This window comes from Nerophis lumbriciformis, linkage group LG19 (assembly GCF_033978685.3).
Source record: "Nerophis lumbriciformis linkage group LG19, RoL_Nlum_v2.1, whole genome shotgun sequence".
In the NCBI taxonomy this organism is placed as follows: Eukaryota; Metazoa; Chordata; class Actinopteri; order Syngnathiformes; family Syngnathidae; genus Nerophis; species Nerophis lumbriciformis.
The window spans coordinates 5,116,625-5,131,761 of record NC_084566.2 but is presented as its reverse complement, the minus strand read 5'-3'; the positions used below and the strand labels follow the sequence as shown (position 1 = coordinate 5,131,761).

General features: G+C 41.3%; 1 protein-coding gene across 2 annotated transcripts in view; it reads left to right on the top strand.

Moving 5' to 3' along the window:
• Positions 1 to 15,137, top strand: part of gpc1b (glypican 1b) — a 283,841-nt gene that overhangs the window by 258,747 nt on the left and 9,957 nt on the right. For both annotated transcript variants that reach the window (XM_061979660.2, XM_061979659.2), the window contains 2 exons: positions 11,312 to 11,449; positions 11,705 to 11,838. In XM_061979660.2, coding sequence (XP_061835644.1) covers positions 11,312 to 11,449; positions 11,705 to 11,838 — 272 coding nt within the window. The remainder of the gene's footprint in view (positions 1 to 11,311; positions 11,450 to 11,704; positions 11,839 to 15,137) is intronic.

The window sequence follows — 15,137 nt, the reverse complement described above, 5'->3', positions numbered from 1 at the left end:
ACAGCTTCCCAAAAAATGCTCAGTCTTTCACAAGAAAGGATGGGGCGAGGTGCACCTCTTTGTCCACAACTGCGTGAGCAAATAGTCAAACAGTTTAAGAACAACGTTTGTCAAAGTGCAATTGCAAGAAATTTAGGGATTTCAACATCTACGGTCCAAAATATCATCAAAAGGTTCAGAGAATATGGAGACATCACTCCACGTAAGCGGCATGGCCAGAAACCAACATTGAATGACCGTGACCTTCGATCCCTCAGATGGTACTGTATCAAAAACCGACATCAATCTCTAAAGGATATCACCACATGGGCTCAGTAACTCTTCAGAAAACCACTGTCACTAAATACAGTTTGTCGCTACATCTGTAAGAGCAAGTTAAAGCTCTACTATGCAAAAAAAAAGCCATTTATCAACAACATCCAGAAACGCCGCCGGCTTCTCTGGGCTCGAGGTCATCTAAAATGGACTCATGCAAAGTGGAAAAGTGTTCTGTGGTCTGACGAGTCCACATTTCAAATTGTTTTTGGAAATATTCGACATCGTGTCATCCGGACCAAAGGGGAAGCGAACCATCCAGACTGTTATGGACGCAAAGTTCAAAAGCCAGCGTCTGTGATGGTATGGGTGCATTAGTGCCCAAGGCATGGGTAACTTACACATCTGTGAAGGCACCATTAATGCTGAAAGGTACATACAGATTTTGGAACAACATATGCTGCCATCTAAGCGCCGTCTTTTTCATGGACGCCCCTGCTTATTTCAGCAAGACAATGCCAAGCCACATTCAGCACGTGTTACAACAGCGTGGCTTCGTAAAAAAAGAGTGCGGGTACTTTCCTGGCCCGCCTGCAGTCCAGACCTGTCTCCCATCGAAAATGTGTGGCGCATTATGAAGCGTAAAATACAACAGCGGAGACCCCGGACTGTTGAACGACTGAAGCTCTACATAAAACAAGAATGGGAAATAATTCCACTTTTAAAGCTTCAACAATTAGTTTCCTCAGTTCCCAGTCGTTTATTGAGTGTTGTTAAAAGAAAAGGTGATGTAACACAGTGGTGAACATGCCCTTTCCCAACTACTTTGGCACGTGTTGCAGCCATGAAATTCTAAGTTAATTATTATTTGCAAAAATAAAATTAAGTTTATGAGTCTGAACATCAAATATCTTGTCTTTGTAGTGGCTTCAATTGAATATGGGTTGAAAAGGATTTGCAAATCATTGTATTCCGTTTATATTTACATCTAACACAATTTCCCAACTCGAAACGGGGTTTGTACATATATATATATTACAGTATACATATATACATACAAATATATGTATATAAATATATATATACATACATATAGTTATTTATGTATATACATACACACACACACACACATATATATGTATATGTATATATATATATATAAATGTGTGCGTGTGTGTGTGTGTATGTATATATACATACATATATATACATACACACACACGCATATTTATTTATATTTATATATATATTTATATATATCTCAAAGTAACATAACAAGGGGGTAATGGCTGAACAATCTCTTTTTTATCAAAAAAACACAACAATGACAGTTAATTGCGTGCACACACACAAAAGTAAGTCCCTTTGCTTTTAGTGCTCGCCAAAAGGTTACCAACCATGTTTCTACAATAAAAAACAAACAAAGGAAAATCATTTTTACCTTATGTCGGTGAATATTTGTGGCATTTTTTTTTAATAGTCTGGAAGTTTCAGAGTTGTAAATGGCAATCCTTCATTGGCTTGTGTCCGGGTTGTGCCTTCTCCTCAGCTTTATTATACGTCTGCTTAGGGATCTTTTTCCCAAAAAAAAAACTCAGTCTCATGATCACAGTTAAAAACTTGCAGCGGTACAAAGCCCCTTTTGCCAATAAAATCCTCGAAGTGCTTTTGAAACTTCTCCGCCGCAGCTTTGTCGGAGCGAGCGGCCTCACCATGCCGCACCACGCTGTGAATGCCAGCTCTTTCTTTTTCAACTTTTCCAACCACCCACGGCTAGCCTTAAATTGTTCTTCTGTGCAGGTTCTAATATGGTCACTTTTAGACACTGAGTCGCCATATAAATGGCGAGCCTTTTCGCAAATGATAGCCTGGGAAATGCTATTACCTGCGAGCTGCTTCTCATTTATCCACACAAGCAACATCTTTTCAACCTTGTTTTGCACATTCTCTCTGTCCTTGCAAAGATATGTAACCCCTTTGGCAAAGTCAGCAACCATATAATCATCCTTTTTTTATAATGGTTGAACTTGCGGACTTGTTTCTTACATATTTGTTGGCTAATCCGTGTCCCGCTGCCACGTACTCTTTGCATATATGTAAACAGTATGTGATGTAGCCTCTTCAAAATGGATGTGCCCGCGTGTACAGGAGGTGATGTCATCAAAGTAGCAGCAAAATGATTTAATAAATGAATGAAACGGAGACACGGTTGGCACACACAGACATAATTGGCTGGATTTGAAGGTTCGTTGACCGAAAAGGTGGCAAATAGAGCTGTTGGTAAATCGAGGTTCCACAGTATAGTGATAATGATACAAAAACATAATTGCTTTGAATTGTATTTGAATCCAGTGTCAGTCACACAGGCTGCAGCAACACGCGTCAAAACGATGAACATTTACAGTGCATCAGGAAAGTATTCACTTTTCCCACATGTTGTTATTATTACAAAACCTTATTACAAAATTATTTGTTTTTCTTCAAAATCCTACAGACAATATCCCATAAGGACAATGTGAAAAGTTATTTTTAAAACATTTTGCAAAAAAATAAAATAATGACATGTACATAAGTATTAACAACTTGTGTTCAATACTTAGTTGATGCACCTTTGGCAGCAATTACATCTTAAGTCTTTTTGAATACGATGCCACAAACTTGGCACACCTATCTTTGGACAGTTTCAACCATTCCTCTTTTCAGCACCTCTCAAGCTCCGTCAAGTTGGATGGGAAGTGTTGGTTTTCATCCAGGATGTCTCTGTACATTGCTGCATTCATCTTCGTCTAGTCAGGGAGGTGACCAAGAACCCGATGGATAGAGGGAAAGATGAATGCAGCAATGTACAGAGACATCCTGGATGAAAACCAACACTTCCCATCCAACCTGATGGAGCTTGAGAGGTGCTGCAAAGAGGAATGGGCCAAACTGTCCAAAAAAAGGTGTGCCAAGTTTGTGGCATCGTATTCAAAAAGACTTGAGGCTATATATGCTGCCAAAGGTGCATCAACTAAGTATTGAACAAAGGCTGTGAATATGTATGTACCATATTTTCCGGACTATAGAGCGCACCAAGATATAAGCTGCACCTGCAAAATTTTAGAAGAAAAAATATATTTTTCCATATAACAGCCCCACCGGACTGTAAGCCGCAGGTATGTACAGTACGTTGTGAAATTAGTTATTTACACATAAAGATTTTGTAAATGTTTATTCACATCCCTTAATTGTTTCCAAACGGTGTCTGTAACACGGCAGTAAAACGGTTGATCAAACAAAACAGAAGTCATGGTAATGTACCCACTAGCTGCGGAAGCTAGCTCTCCGATTAGCTAAACAGACTCAATAAATTCCCGGTGACGGTTTGGTGAATTTACTGAGGAATTTGTGAAACTGAAACAGTACAAAAAGAATGACCCTGTAAGTTAATATGACTAACACAGACACTTGTAAACTTGTTAGCATATTAGCTAATGCTGACAAAGCTACCGTCTTACATTACGATAGCAGGTACAAATATGCATAAAAACACTCCTACAGACATCACACATGGGATTGATTACGTGGACCCCGACTTAAACAAGTTGAAAAACTTATTCGGGTGTTACCATTTAGTGGTCAATTGTACGGAATATGTACTGTACTGTGCAATCTCCTAATAAAAGTTTCAATCAATCAATCAAAACACTTTAGTAAGTATAAACAATTTTAATTGTACTGTAAAACTTACAAACATTGCTTGGAGTGATGAAGGCAGAATTCTATACGAGTAAAAACTCTATGGACGGCTGAACAGCACGCTGGTTGAAAACAAAAAAAGAAAGACACTGCAGCACCTGCAATAAGCAATTTTTCCCAAAAGATGGTGCCATACTACAAACAATAAAACACCCTCTAAAAGTTTTTTAAAAGAAATTCTTTAAATTTTTTTTTTTTTACGATATCCGTGAGCAAACAAAAATCCATAAATTAGCCGCTCCGTCTTCAAAACCGCGTAGGAAAAAAATGTGCTGCTTAAAGGCCTACTGAAATGCGATTTTCTTATTGAAACGGGGATAGCAGGTCCATTCTATGTGTCATACTTGATCATTTCGCGATATTGCCATATTTTTGCTGAAAGGATTTAGTAGAGAACATCGACGATAAAGTTCGCAACTTTTGGTCGCTGATAAAAAAGCCTTGCCTGTACCGTAAGTAGCAGACGATATGCGCGTGACGTCACAGGTTGTGGAGCTCCTCACATCTGCACATTGTTTACAATCATGGCCACCAGCAGCGAGAGCGATTCGGACCGAGAAAGCAACAATTTCCCCATTAATTTGAGCGAGGATGAAAGATTTGTGGATGAGGAAAGTGAGAGTGAAGGACTAGAGGGCAGTGGGAGCGATTCAGATAGGGAAGATGCTGTGAGAGGCGGGTGGGACCTGATATTCAGCGGGGAATGACTAAAACAGTAAATAAACACAAGACATATATATACTCTATTGCCCATAACACAACCAGGCTTATATTTAATATGCCACAAATTAATCCCGCATAACAAACACCTCCCCCCTCCCGTCCATATAACCCGCCAATACAACTCAAACACCTGCACAACACACTCAATCCCACAACCCAAAGTACCGTTCACCTCCCCAAAGTTCATACAGCACATATATTTCCCCAAAGTCCCCAAAGTTACGTACGTGACATGCACATAGTGGCACGCACGTACGGGCAAGCAAATGTTTGGAAGCCGCAGCTGCATGCGTACTCACGGTACCGTGTCTGCGCATCCAACTCAAAGTCCTCCTGGTAAGAGTCTCTGTTGTCCCAGTTCTCCACAGGCCAATGGTAAAGCTTGACTGTCATCTTCCGGGAATGTGAACAATGAAACACCGGCTGTGTTTGTGTTGCTGCAGTCGCCCGCAATACACCGCTTCCCACCTACAGCTTTCTTCTTTGCTGTCTCCATTGTTCATTGAACAAATTGCAAAAGATTCACCAACACAGATGTCCAGAATACTGTGGAATTTTGCGATGAAAACAGACGGCTTAATAGCTGGCCACCATGCTGTCCCAAAATGTCCTCTACAATCCGTGACATCACGCGCTGGCGTCATTATACCGAGACGTTTTCAGCAGGATATTTCGCGCGAAATTTAAAATTGAACTTTAGTAAGCTAGCCCGGCCGTATTGGCATGTGTTGCAATGTCAAGATTTCATCATTGATATATAAACTATCAGACTGCGTGGTCGGTAGTAGTGGGTTTCAGTAGGCCTTTAAAGTCCGGAATTTACGATGCATGTAAAAAAAAAACTGATTTCACATTGTCATTATGAGGTATTATCTGTAGAATTTTGAAGACAAAAATGAATTCCTTCCATTTCGGAATAAGGCTGTAAACATAAGAAAATTAGGAAAAAGTGAAGTGTTGTGAATAGTTTGTGGATGCTCATGTAGGCATCAATCACCTGCAGGGACACATGCCCCAGCACTATTTTACTTATCATTACATTTTAATACATGCACTATTTTTTTCAAATAAAACGTTAAATCTTTCTTTATCCAGTGTTTTCTGTGTTGGCTTATGACGAGGGTCATAAGCATTGCATGTGTGGCTTAGTACATGACCTGTGACCTTCCAAGTGAAGGGTTGACATGACATTCATGTCGCATGTTGCTGTATTATAGTACACCGTGTTGGACTTCCTGGTTACATAACACCACTACTTCCAACAGCACCAACCCCTAAAAGCAGATCCCATCCATGCTTTATGTTTAGGGTGACAACCATTAGCACCCCTCTGTTTTAACTCCCTATTTCCTCCACCGACACTTCAATCTCCAGGAAGATTTAAGGTGGCAGACATGACTGGAGGCTTAGGACGGGATCTTTTTTTAATATGTGAAGGTTCAAAAACTGGAGGCTATCCTAAGAAGGGCAGATGACAGATTGATTGCAATCCTCCAGTATTCCCAGGGCTCCATTTATGTAATGCACATGCTGTTACAGATTGGGGTCTGATTGCCTCGTGGGATCAGGCAAATAAGCAGCGCCACATTTTGGAGGTTGTTTTGATTTTGTGTCTCCTAATAGCTCAAGTGCACATTACGCGCCCTTGATGCTGTATTTTGCAGGGTTAAGATGTGAAATAATATTATTTGATGTTAGGCTTACTAGACTTAGACACATTTTAATGATCCACAGGATAAATTGTTCCACCCAGTAGCTCAGTCACAAAGGATGGAAAGGATATAATGCACATAAGGGCATAAAAAGAGGGCAAAAACTAAGTTAAAAAGTAGACCAAAAATGTAGCATAATATAAAACAATATAACATATATGTAATATATTCATACTATATATACATAATTTATACAATCCCCGTTTCCATATGAGTTGGGAAATTGTGTTAGATGTAAATATAAACGGAATACAATGATTTGCAAATCCTTTTCAACCCATATTCAATTGAATGCACTACAAAGACAAGATATTTGATGTTCAAACTCATAAACTTTTTTTTTTTTGCAAATAATAATTAACTTAGAATTTCATGGCTGCAACACGTGCCAAAGTAGTTGGGAAAGGGCATGTTCACCACTGTGTTACATGGCCTTTCCTTTTAACAACACTCAGTAAACGTTTGGGAACTGAGGAGACACATTTTTTAAGCTTCTCAGGTGGAATTCTTTCCCATTCTTGCTTGATGTACAGCTTAAGTTGTTCAACAGTCCGAGGGTCTCCGTTGTGGTATTTTAGGCTTCATAATGTGCCACACATTTTCAATGGGAGACAGGTCTGGACTACAGGCAGGCCAGTCAAGTACCCGCACTCTTTTACTATGAAGCCAGGTTGATGTAACACGTGGCTTGGCATTGTCTTGCTGAAATAAGCAGGGGCGTCCATGGTAACGTTGCTTGGATGGCAACATATGTTGCTCCAAAACCTGTATGTACCTTTCAGCATTAATGGCGCCTTCACAGATGTGTAAGTTACCCATGTCTTGGGCACTAATACACCCCCATACCATCACAGATGCTGACTCTTCAACTTTGCGCCTATAACAATCCGGATGGTTCCTTTCCTCTAGTCCGGAGGACACGACCTCCACAGTTTCCAAAAACAATTTGAAATGTAGAATCGTCAGTCCACAGAACACTTTTCCACTTTGTATCAGTCCATCTTAGATGAGTTCAGGCCCAGCGAAGCCGACGGCGTTTCTGGGTGTTGTTGATAAATGGTTTTCGCCTTGCATAGGAGAGTTTTAACTTGCACTTACAGATATAGCGACCAACTGTAGTTACTGACAGTGGGTTTCTGAAGTGTTCCTGAGCCCATGTGGTGATATCCTTTACACACTGATGTCGCTTGTTGATGCAGTACAGCCTGAGGGATCGAAGGTCACGGGCTTAGCTGCTTTCGCGCAGTGATTTCTCCAGATTCTCTGAACCCTTTGATGATATTACGGACCGTAGATGGTAAAATCCCTAAATTCCTTGCAATAGCTGGTTGAGAAAGGTTTTTCTTAAACTGTTCAACAATTTGCTCACGCATTTGTTGACAAAGTGGTGACCCTCGCCCCATCTTTGTTTGTGAATGACTGAGCATTTCATGGAATCTACTTTTATACCCAATCATGGCACCCACCTGTTCCCAATTTGCCTGTTCACCTGTGGGATGTTCCAAATACGGTAAGTGTTTGATGAGCATTCCTCAACTTTATCAGTATTTATTGCCACCTATTCCAACTTCTTTGTCACGTGTTGCTGGCATCAAATTCTAAAGTTAATGATTATTTGCAAAAAAAAAAAATTGTTTATCACTTTGAACATCAAATATGTTGTCTTGGATTTTTTTAAACATTTTTCATTGAAGTTTGTTAAAGTTCATCATTTCAAATACTAAATAGTTATGTACCAGAGAGTACATTGTTCATGAAACACTAAGTAGGGTATTTTGAATCAAGATAGGGATTGCAATTACACTGTGCCTTGTGTCAAAAACAATTGGGAGCAAGTCACAATGGCATCAAATAACAAAACAACAAACCATAATAAAAAAAAATTTAAAAAAATTCCAATAAGATGAGCACTAAATACATGCTTAAATGTTTTCAATATTTTGTGTTTTGTTTTTTACTAAGGTTGAAAGTAATCAAATTGCTTAAATACTGTATTAGTTATTTAGCACAGAGTACAAACTTGTGATACTTTGAATAAACTTGTGATACTTTAAAAAACTAAAATTGCAATTACACTTGCTAACTGTAAGAGGAGCCCCGTGTCGAAAACAATTGGAACCAAATACAAAAGCATCAAATAACCAATAAATAACAAGGAAAAGGGTAGGGGAAAAAATAATACATTTGAATGTTACCAGATGATAGGGTTGTACGGTATACCGGTACTAGTATAGTATCGCGGTACTAATGAATCAAAAACGGTACTATACTCTAATTTTTATTTTATTTATTTTTTTAACGGGCATGACGACGCATCGCTACGTCGTGACATTGCTGGTTTTACGAGCAGAGGAGCATGTTGGGCAGCGCACACACACAGAGTACTTACAAGCAGACACAGTGTGTAGACAGAAAAGGGAGAACGGACGCATTTTGATAAAGGTGAAGTTATAACACTGAAAAAGTGCTTTGAAACATGGCTAGCTAGCTAACAGCTAGCATCCATCCGCAGTTTGCAGTCTTTTAGCTACTTCTAAGTCACTAATCCTGGCCTCCATGGCGACAAATTAAGTACGTTTTTTACAAGTAATAATATCACTGGAGGACGAGGAATAGCTAAACATGCTACACTACACACCGTAGGAGGATACAATAGCTCACCGGCGTCACAATGTAAACAAACGCCATGGGTGGATCTACACCTGACATCCACTGTAATGATATCAAGTACAGGCGCGTATCTAGTCGATGCTACTATGATTATATCGATATTTTTTATCGTCACCATCTTTTTTCCTTTTTTTTAAATTCATATTATGTTTATAAACTCAGGAAATACGTCCCTGGACACATGAGGACTTTGAATATGACCAATGTATGATCCTGTAACTACTTGGTATCGGATTGATACCTAAATGTGTGGTATCATTCAAAACTAATGTAAAGTATCAAACAAACAGAAGAATAAGTTATTATTACATTTTAACAGAAGTGTAGATAGAACATTTTAAAACAGAAAATAAGCAGATATTAACAGTAAATGAACAAGTAGATTAATAATAAATTTTTACAGTTTGTCCCTCATAATGTTGACAAAATAATAGGTAGATAAATGACACAATATGTTACTGCATACGTCAGCAGACTAATTAGGAGTCTTTGTTTGTTTACTTACTACTAAAAGACAAGTTGTCTAGTATGTTCACTATTTCATTTAAGGATTAAATTACAATAATAAACATATGTTTAATGTACCCTAAGATTTTTTGTTCAAATAAAGACAATAATGTAATTTTTTTGTGGTACCCTTTATTTAAAAAGTATCAAAGTATTGAAGCACATTTTGGTACCGGTACTAAAATATTAGTATTGGGACAACTCTACCAGATGATAATATTCCTTCATAATATACTATACATACTATACATAATATATATCCTCAGCCTTCCCGGTAAGGTCTATTCAGGTGTACTGGAGAGGAGGCTACGCCGGATAGTCGAACCTCGGATTCAGGAGGAACAGTGTGGTTTTCGTCCTGGTCGTGGAACTGTGGACCAGCTCTATACTCTCGGCAGGGTCCTTGAGGGTGCATGGGAGTTTGCCCAACCAGTCTACATGTGCTTTGTGGACTTGGAGAAGGCATTCGACCGTGTACCCCGGGAAGTCCTGTGGGGAGTGCTCAGAGAGTATGGGGTAACGGACTGTCTTATTGTGGCGGTTCGCTCCCTGTATAATCGGTGTCAGAGCTTGGTCCGCATTGCCGGCAGTAAATCGGACACGTTTCCAGTGAGGGTTGGACTCCGCCAGGGCTGCCCTTTGTCACCGATTCTGTTCATAACCTTTATGGACAGAATTTCTAGGCGCAGTCAGGGCGTTGAGGGTATCTGGTTTGGTGGCTGCAGGATTAGGTCTCTGCTTTTTGCAGATGATGTGGTCCTGATGGCTTCATCTGGCCAAGATCTTCAGCTCTCACTGGATCGGTTCGCAGCCGAGTGTGAAGCGACTGGGATGAGAATCAGCACCTCCAAATCCGAGTCCATGGTTCTCGCCCGGAAAAGGGTGGAGTGCCATCTCCGGGTTGGGGAGGAGATCTTGCCCCAAGTGGAGGAGTTCAAGTACCTCGGAGTCTTGTTCACGAGTGAGGGAAGAGTGGATCGTGAGATCGACAGGCGGATCGGTGCGGCATCTTCAGTAATGCGGACGCTGTATCGATCCGTTGTGGTGAAGAAGGAGCTGAGCCAGAAGGCAAAGCTCTCGATTTACCGGTCGATCTACGTTCCCATCCTCACCTATGGTCATGAGCTTTGGGTCATGACCGAAAGGACAAGATCACGGGTACAAGCGGCCGAAATGAGTTTCCTCCGCCGGGTGGCGGGGCTCTCCCTTAGAGATAGGGTGAGAAGCTCTGCCATCCGGGGGGAGCTCAAAGTAAAGCCGCTGCTCCTCCATATCGAGAGGAGCCAGATGAGGTGGTTCGGGCATCTGGTCAGGATGCCACCCGAACGCCTCCCTCGGGAGGTGTTTCGGGCACGTCCGACCGGTAGGAGGCCACGGGGAAGACCCAGGACACGTTGGGAAGACTATGTCTCCCGGCTGGCCTGGGAACGCCTCGGGATCCACCGGGAGGAGCTGGACGAAGTGGCTGGGGAGAGGGAAGTCTGGGCTTCCCTGCTTAGGCTGCTGCCCCCGCGACCCGACCTCGGATAAGCGGAAGAAGATGGATGGATGGATGGAATATACTATACAGTATTTGCCTTGTTAGAGTTAAGATTGTTTATTTGTGATATCAGTTGAACCAAATGTATTTTCTACACACAAATCCTTCCCGTATGAACTTGTTTCTGCATCTTCCCTCCACATGTATGTGCTCCATCCTGTCTCAGTTGTTCCAGGCGTGTGGCAGCCTGCGAGAAAAGACCAGCAGCGGCAGCAGCAGCACAGAAGCCAACATTTTCCCCAAGAATGAAAATCCCACAACGGAGGACAGGTCGGCGAGCAGCGCCAACAAACTCGGCCGCCTGGTGAGTTGAAAACTATCGGAGCGTTCTCGCTCTCTGACGGCCCAGTCTGGACCATACCTGGGGATGTTTGATGGAGCAGAAAGCAGCGACAATGAAATCGTGTTCGTGTTTATTTCACCTTTAAACTCATGAGGTCATTGGACGGGAATGAATGTTTGGGTGGGACGAAAGCTGACTTAGTTATGGAAAAGGACTCATTTGGTGTTTGAATGGAACATTGTGATGGGGACAAAAACAACATCTGCTGTGCTACAGGTGACGGACGTAACCGTGAGACTGAGGGACATGCGGCCATATTGGATCGATCTTCCCAAAATGCTGTGTAGCGACAGAGTGGCGGTTGGTGCGGGCGCTGAGGACCGCTGCTGGAACGGCATCACTCGTGCCAGGTATGGAAAATAAGTAGGGATGTCCGATATTGGCTTTTTGCCGATATCCGATATTCCGATATTGTCCAACTCTTTAATTACTGATACCAATATCAACCTATATATACAGTCGTGGAATTAACACATAATTATGCCTAATTTGGACAACCAGGTATGGTGAAGATAAGGTACTTTAAAAGAAAATTAATCAAATAAAATAAAATAAATACATTAAAAACATTTTCTTGAATAAAAAAGAAAGTACCGTATTTTCCGCACTATAAGGCGCACCTAAAAACCACAAATTTTCTCAAAAGCTAACAGTGCGCCTTATAACCCGGTGCGCTTTATTACGATTAATTTTCATAAAGTTTCGATCTCGCAACTTCGGTAAACAGCCGCCATCTTTTTTCCCGGTAGAACAGGAAGCGCTTCTTCTTCTACGCAAGCAACCGCCAAGGAAAGCACCCGCCCCCATAGAACAGGAAGCGCTTCACCCGCCCCCATAGAACAGGAAGCGCTTCACCCGCCCCCGGAAGAAGAAGAAAAAACGCGCGGATATCACCGTACGTTTCATTTCCTGTTTACATCTGTAAAGACCACAAAATGGCTCCTACTAAGCGATCCGGTTCATAAAAAGACGCAATCTCTCCATCCGCACACGGATTACTACCGTATTTCACAGCAACTGAACCGCACTGTGGAACGGGAGCACGTACGGTGAATATTCGCACCACAGGGAATGAAGTCATCCTTCACGTGGTTCTAGCTTGCCATGCTAACTTCCACTCATGGTGATATTCAAAAGGAAGACCTTGCCAAAAGAGACCTTTCCAGCCGGCGTCATCATAAAAGCTAACTCGAAGGGATGGATGGATGAAGAAAAGATGAGCGAGTGGTTAAGGGAAGTTTACGCGAAGAGGCCGGGTGGCTTTTTTCACACAGCTCCGAAGGCGAACACACCTTCACTAAGACGGGCAGACAGCCTCGGACGACATACGCCAACATTTGCCAGTGGATCGTAAATGCCTGGGCAGATATTTCGGTCACAACTGTGGTCCGAGCTTTCCGGAAGGCAGGATTCACAGAACAACAGCGACACTGACTCCCGATGACTTCTACGAGACGGAACCGGCCATTTTGGATACCACGCTTGCGCAACTTTTCAATTCGGACACCGAAGACGAAGAATTCGAAGGATTTACGAATGAAGAATAACTTCAGAAGGTGAGCGCTATGTTTATTTTGTGTGTTGTGACATTAACGTTCGAGCAACATTATGTTACTATTGCTCTACACCATTTTGAATTTTACTATGTTTGTGATTGCACATTTGCGTACATTTTGGGACAGAGTTGTTAGAACGCTGGTTTTCAATATATTATTAAAGTTTGACTGAACTATCTGACTGTTTTTTTGACATTCACTTTAGCGCAGCGTTTTTTTGACATTCACTTTAGCGCAGCGTAGGCGCGGCTTATAGTCCGGGGCGGCTTATTGGTGGACAAAATTATGAAATATGTAATTCATAGAAGGTGCGGCTAATAATCCGGTGCGCCTTATAGTGCGGAAAATACGGTAAAACAATATAAAAACAGTTACATAGAAACTGGTAATTAAGGAAAATGAGTAAAATTAACTGTTAAAGGTTAGTACTATTAGTGGACCAGCAGCACGCACAATCATGTGTGCTTACGGACTGTATCCCTTGCAGACTGTATTGATATATATTGATATATAATGTAGGAACCAGAATATTAATAACAGAAGGAAACAACCCTTTTGTGTGAATGAGTGTAAATGGGGGAGGAAGGTTTTTTGGGTTGGTGCACTAATTGGAAGTGTATCTTGTGTTTTTTATGTTGATTTAATTAAAAAAAACACCAAAAAAACGATACTGATAATAAAAAAAACGATACCGATCATTTCCGATATTACATTTTAACGCATTTATCGGCCGATAAAATCGGCCTGAGCTGTATCTCAGACATCAAAGCTCTCTCTGAAACATTCCCAAAGCCTAAAACCCTGGCTGCGTACGAGCGAGCGGGGGATTTAGTGGCTTTGCGAGAACCACTTAACCCCTTCAGTTTCATGTGGCTCACCTTTTAATGAGGCAGCCTGCTCTACATGCTCCAAGTTATTAGATCAGACTGAGTCATGCACAATCACCTGAAGGCCCAGGAATAATCTGTTTTGATGTGCACAGGATTTATATATTTTTATTTTAAATTTTGTCTCACAGTGGAACCTCCAAAGTTGAATACAATTAGCTCCAATTAATTCCAAATTGGCATAATTAACATTTGCCTCCAAAGGACATAATGTGCCACATTTTCCGAGCTATGGAGCGCACCTGTATTTAAGCCTCACCCACCAAATGTTAGAAGAAATAAATATGTTTGTATATATTAGCTGCACCGCAGATATATACCGGTATGAAAGGTATTTGTAAAAGAATACTAGAGATGTCCGATAATGGCTTTTTTGCCGATATCCGATATTCTGATATTGTCCAACTCTTAATTACCGATTCCGATATCAACCGATACCGATATATACAGTCGTGGAATTAACACATTATCATGCCTAATTTTGCTCTGATGCCCCGCTGGATGCATTAAACAATGTAACAAGGTTTTCCAAAATAAATCAACTGAAGTTATGGAAAAAAATGCCAACATGGCACTGCCATATTTATTATTGAAGTCACAAAGTGCATTGTTTTTTTTAACATGCTTCAAAACAGCAGCTTGGAATTTGGGACATGCTCTCCCTGAGAGAGCAAGAGGAGGTTGAGGTGGGCGGGGCTGCGGGTCGCGGGGGGTGTATATTGTAGCGTCCCAGAAGAGTTAGTGCTGCAAGGGGTTCTGGGTATGTGTTCTGTTGTGTTTACGTTGTGTTACGGTGCGGATGTTCTCCCGAAATGTGTTTGTCATTCTTGTTTGGTGTGGGTTCACAGTGTGGCGCATATTTGTAACAGTGTTAAAGTTGTTTATATGGCCACCCTCAGTGTGACCTGTATGGCTGTTGACCAAGTATGCCTTGCATTCACTTGTGTGTGTGAAAAGCCATAGATATTGTGCGATTGGGCCGGCACGCAAAGGCAGTGCCTTTAAGGTTTTTTGGCGCTCTGTACTTCTTTCTCCCTATGTTCGTGTACACAGCGGCGTTTTAAAAAGTCATAAATTTTACTTTTTGAAACCGATACCGATAATTTCCGTTATTACATTTTAAAGCATTTATCGGCCGATAATATCGGCAGTCCGATATTATCGGACATCCCTAATGAATACCTTAATTGTTTCCAAACGGTGTCT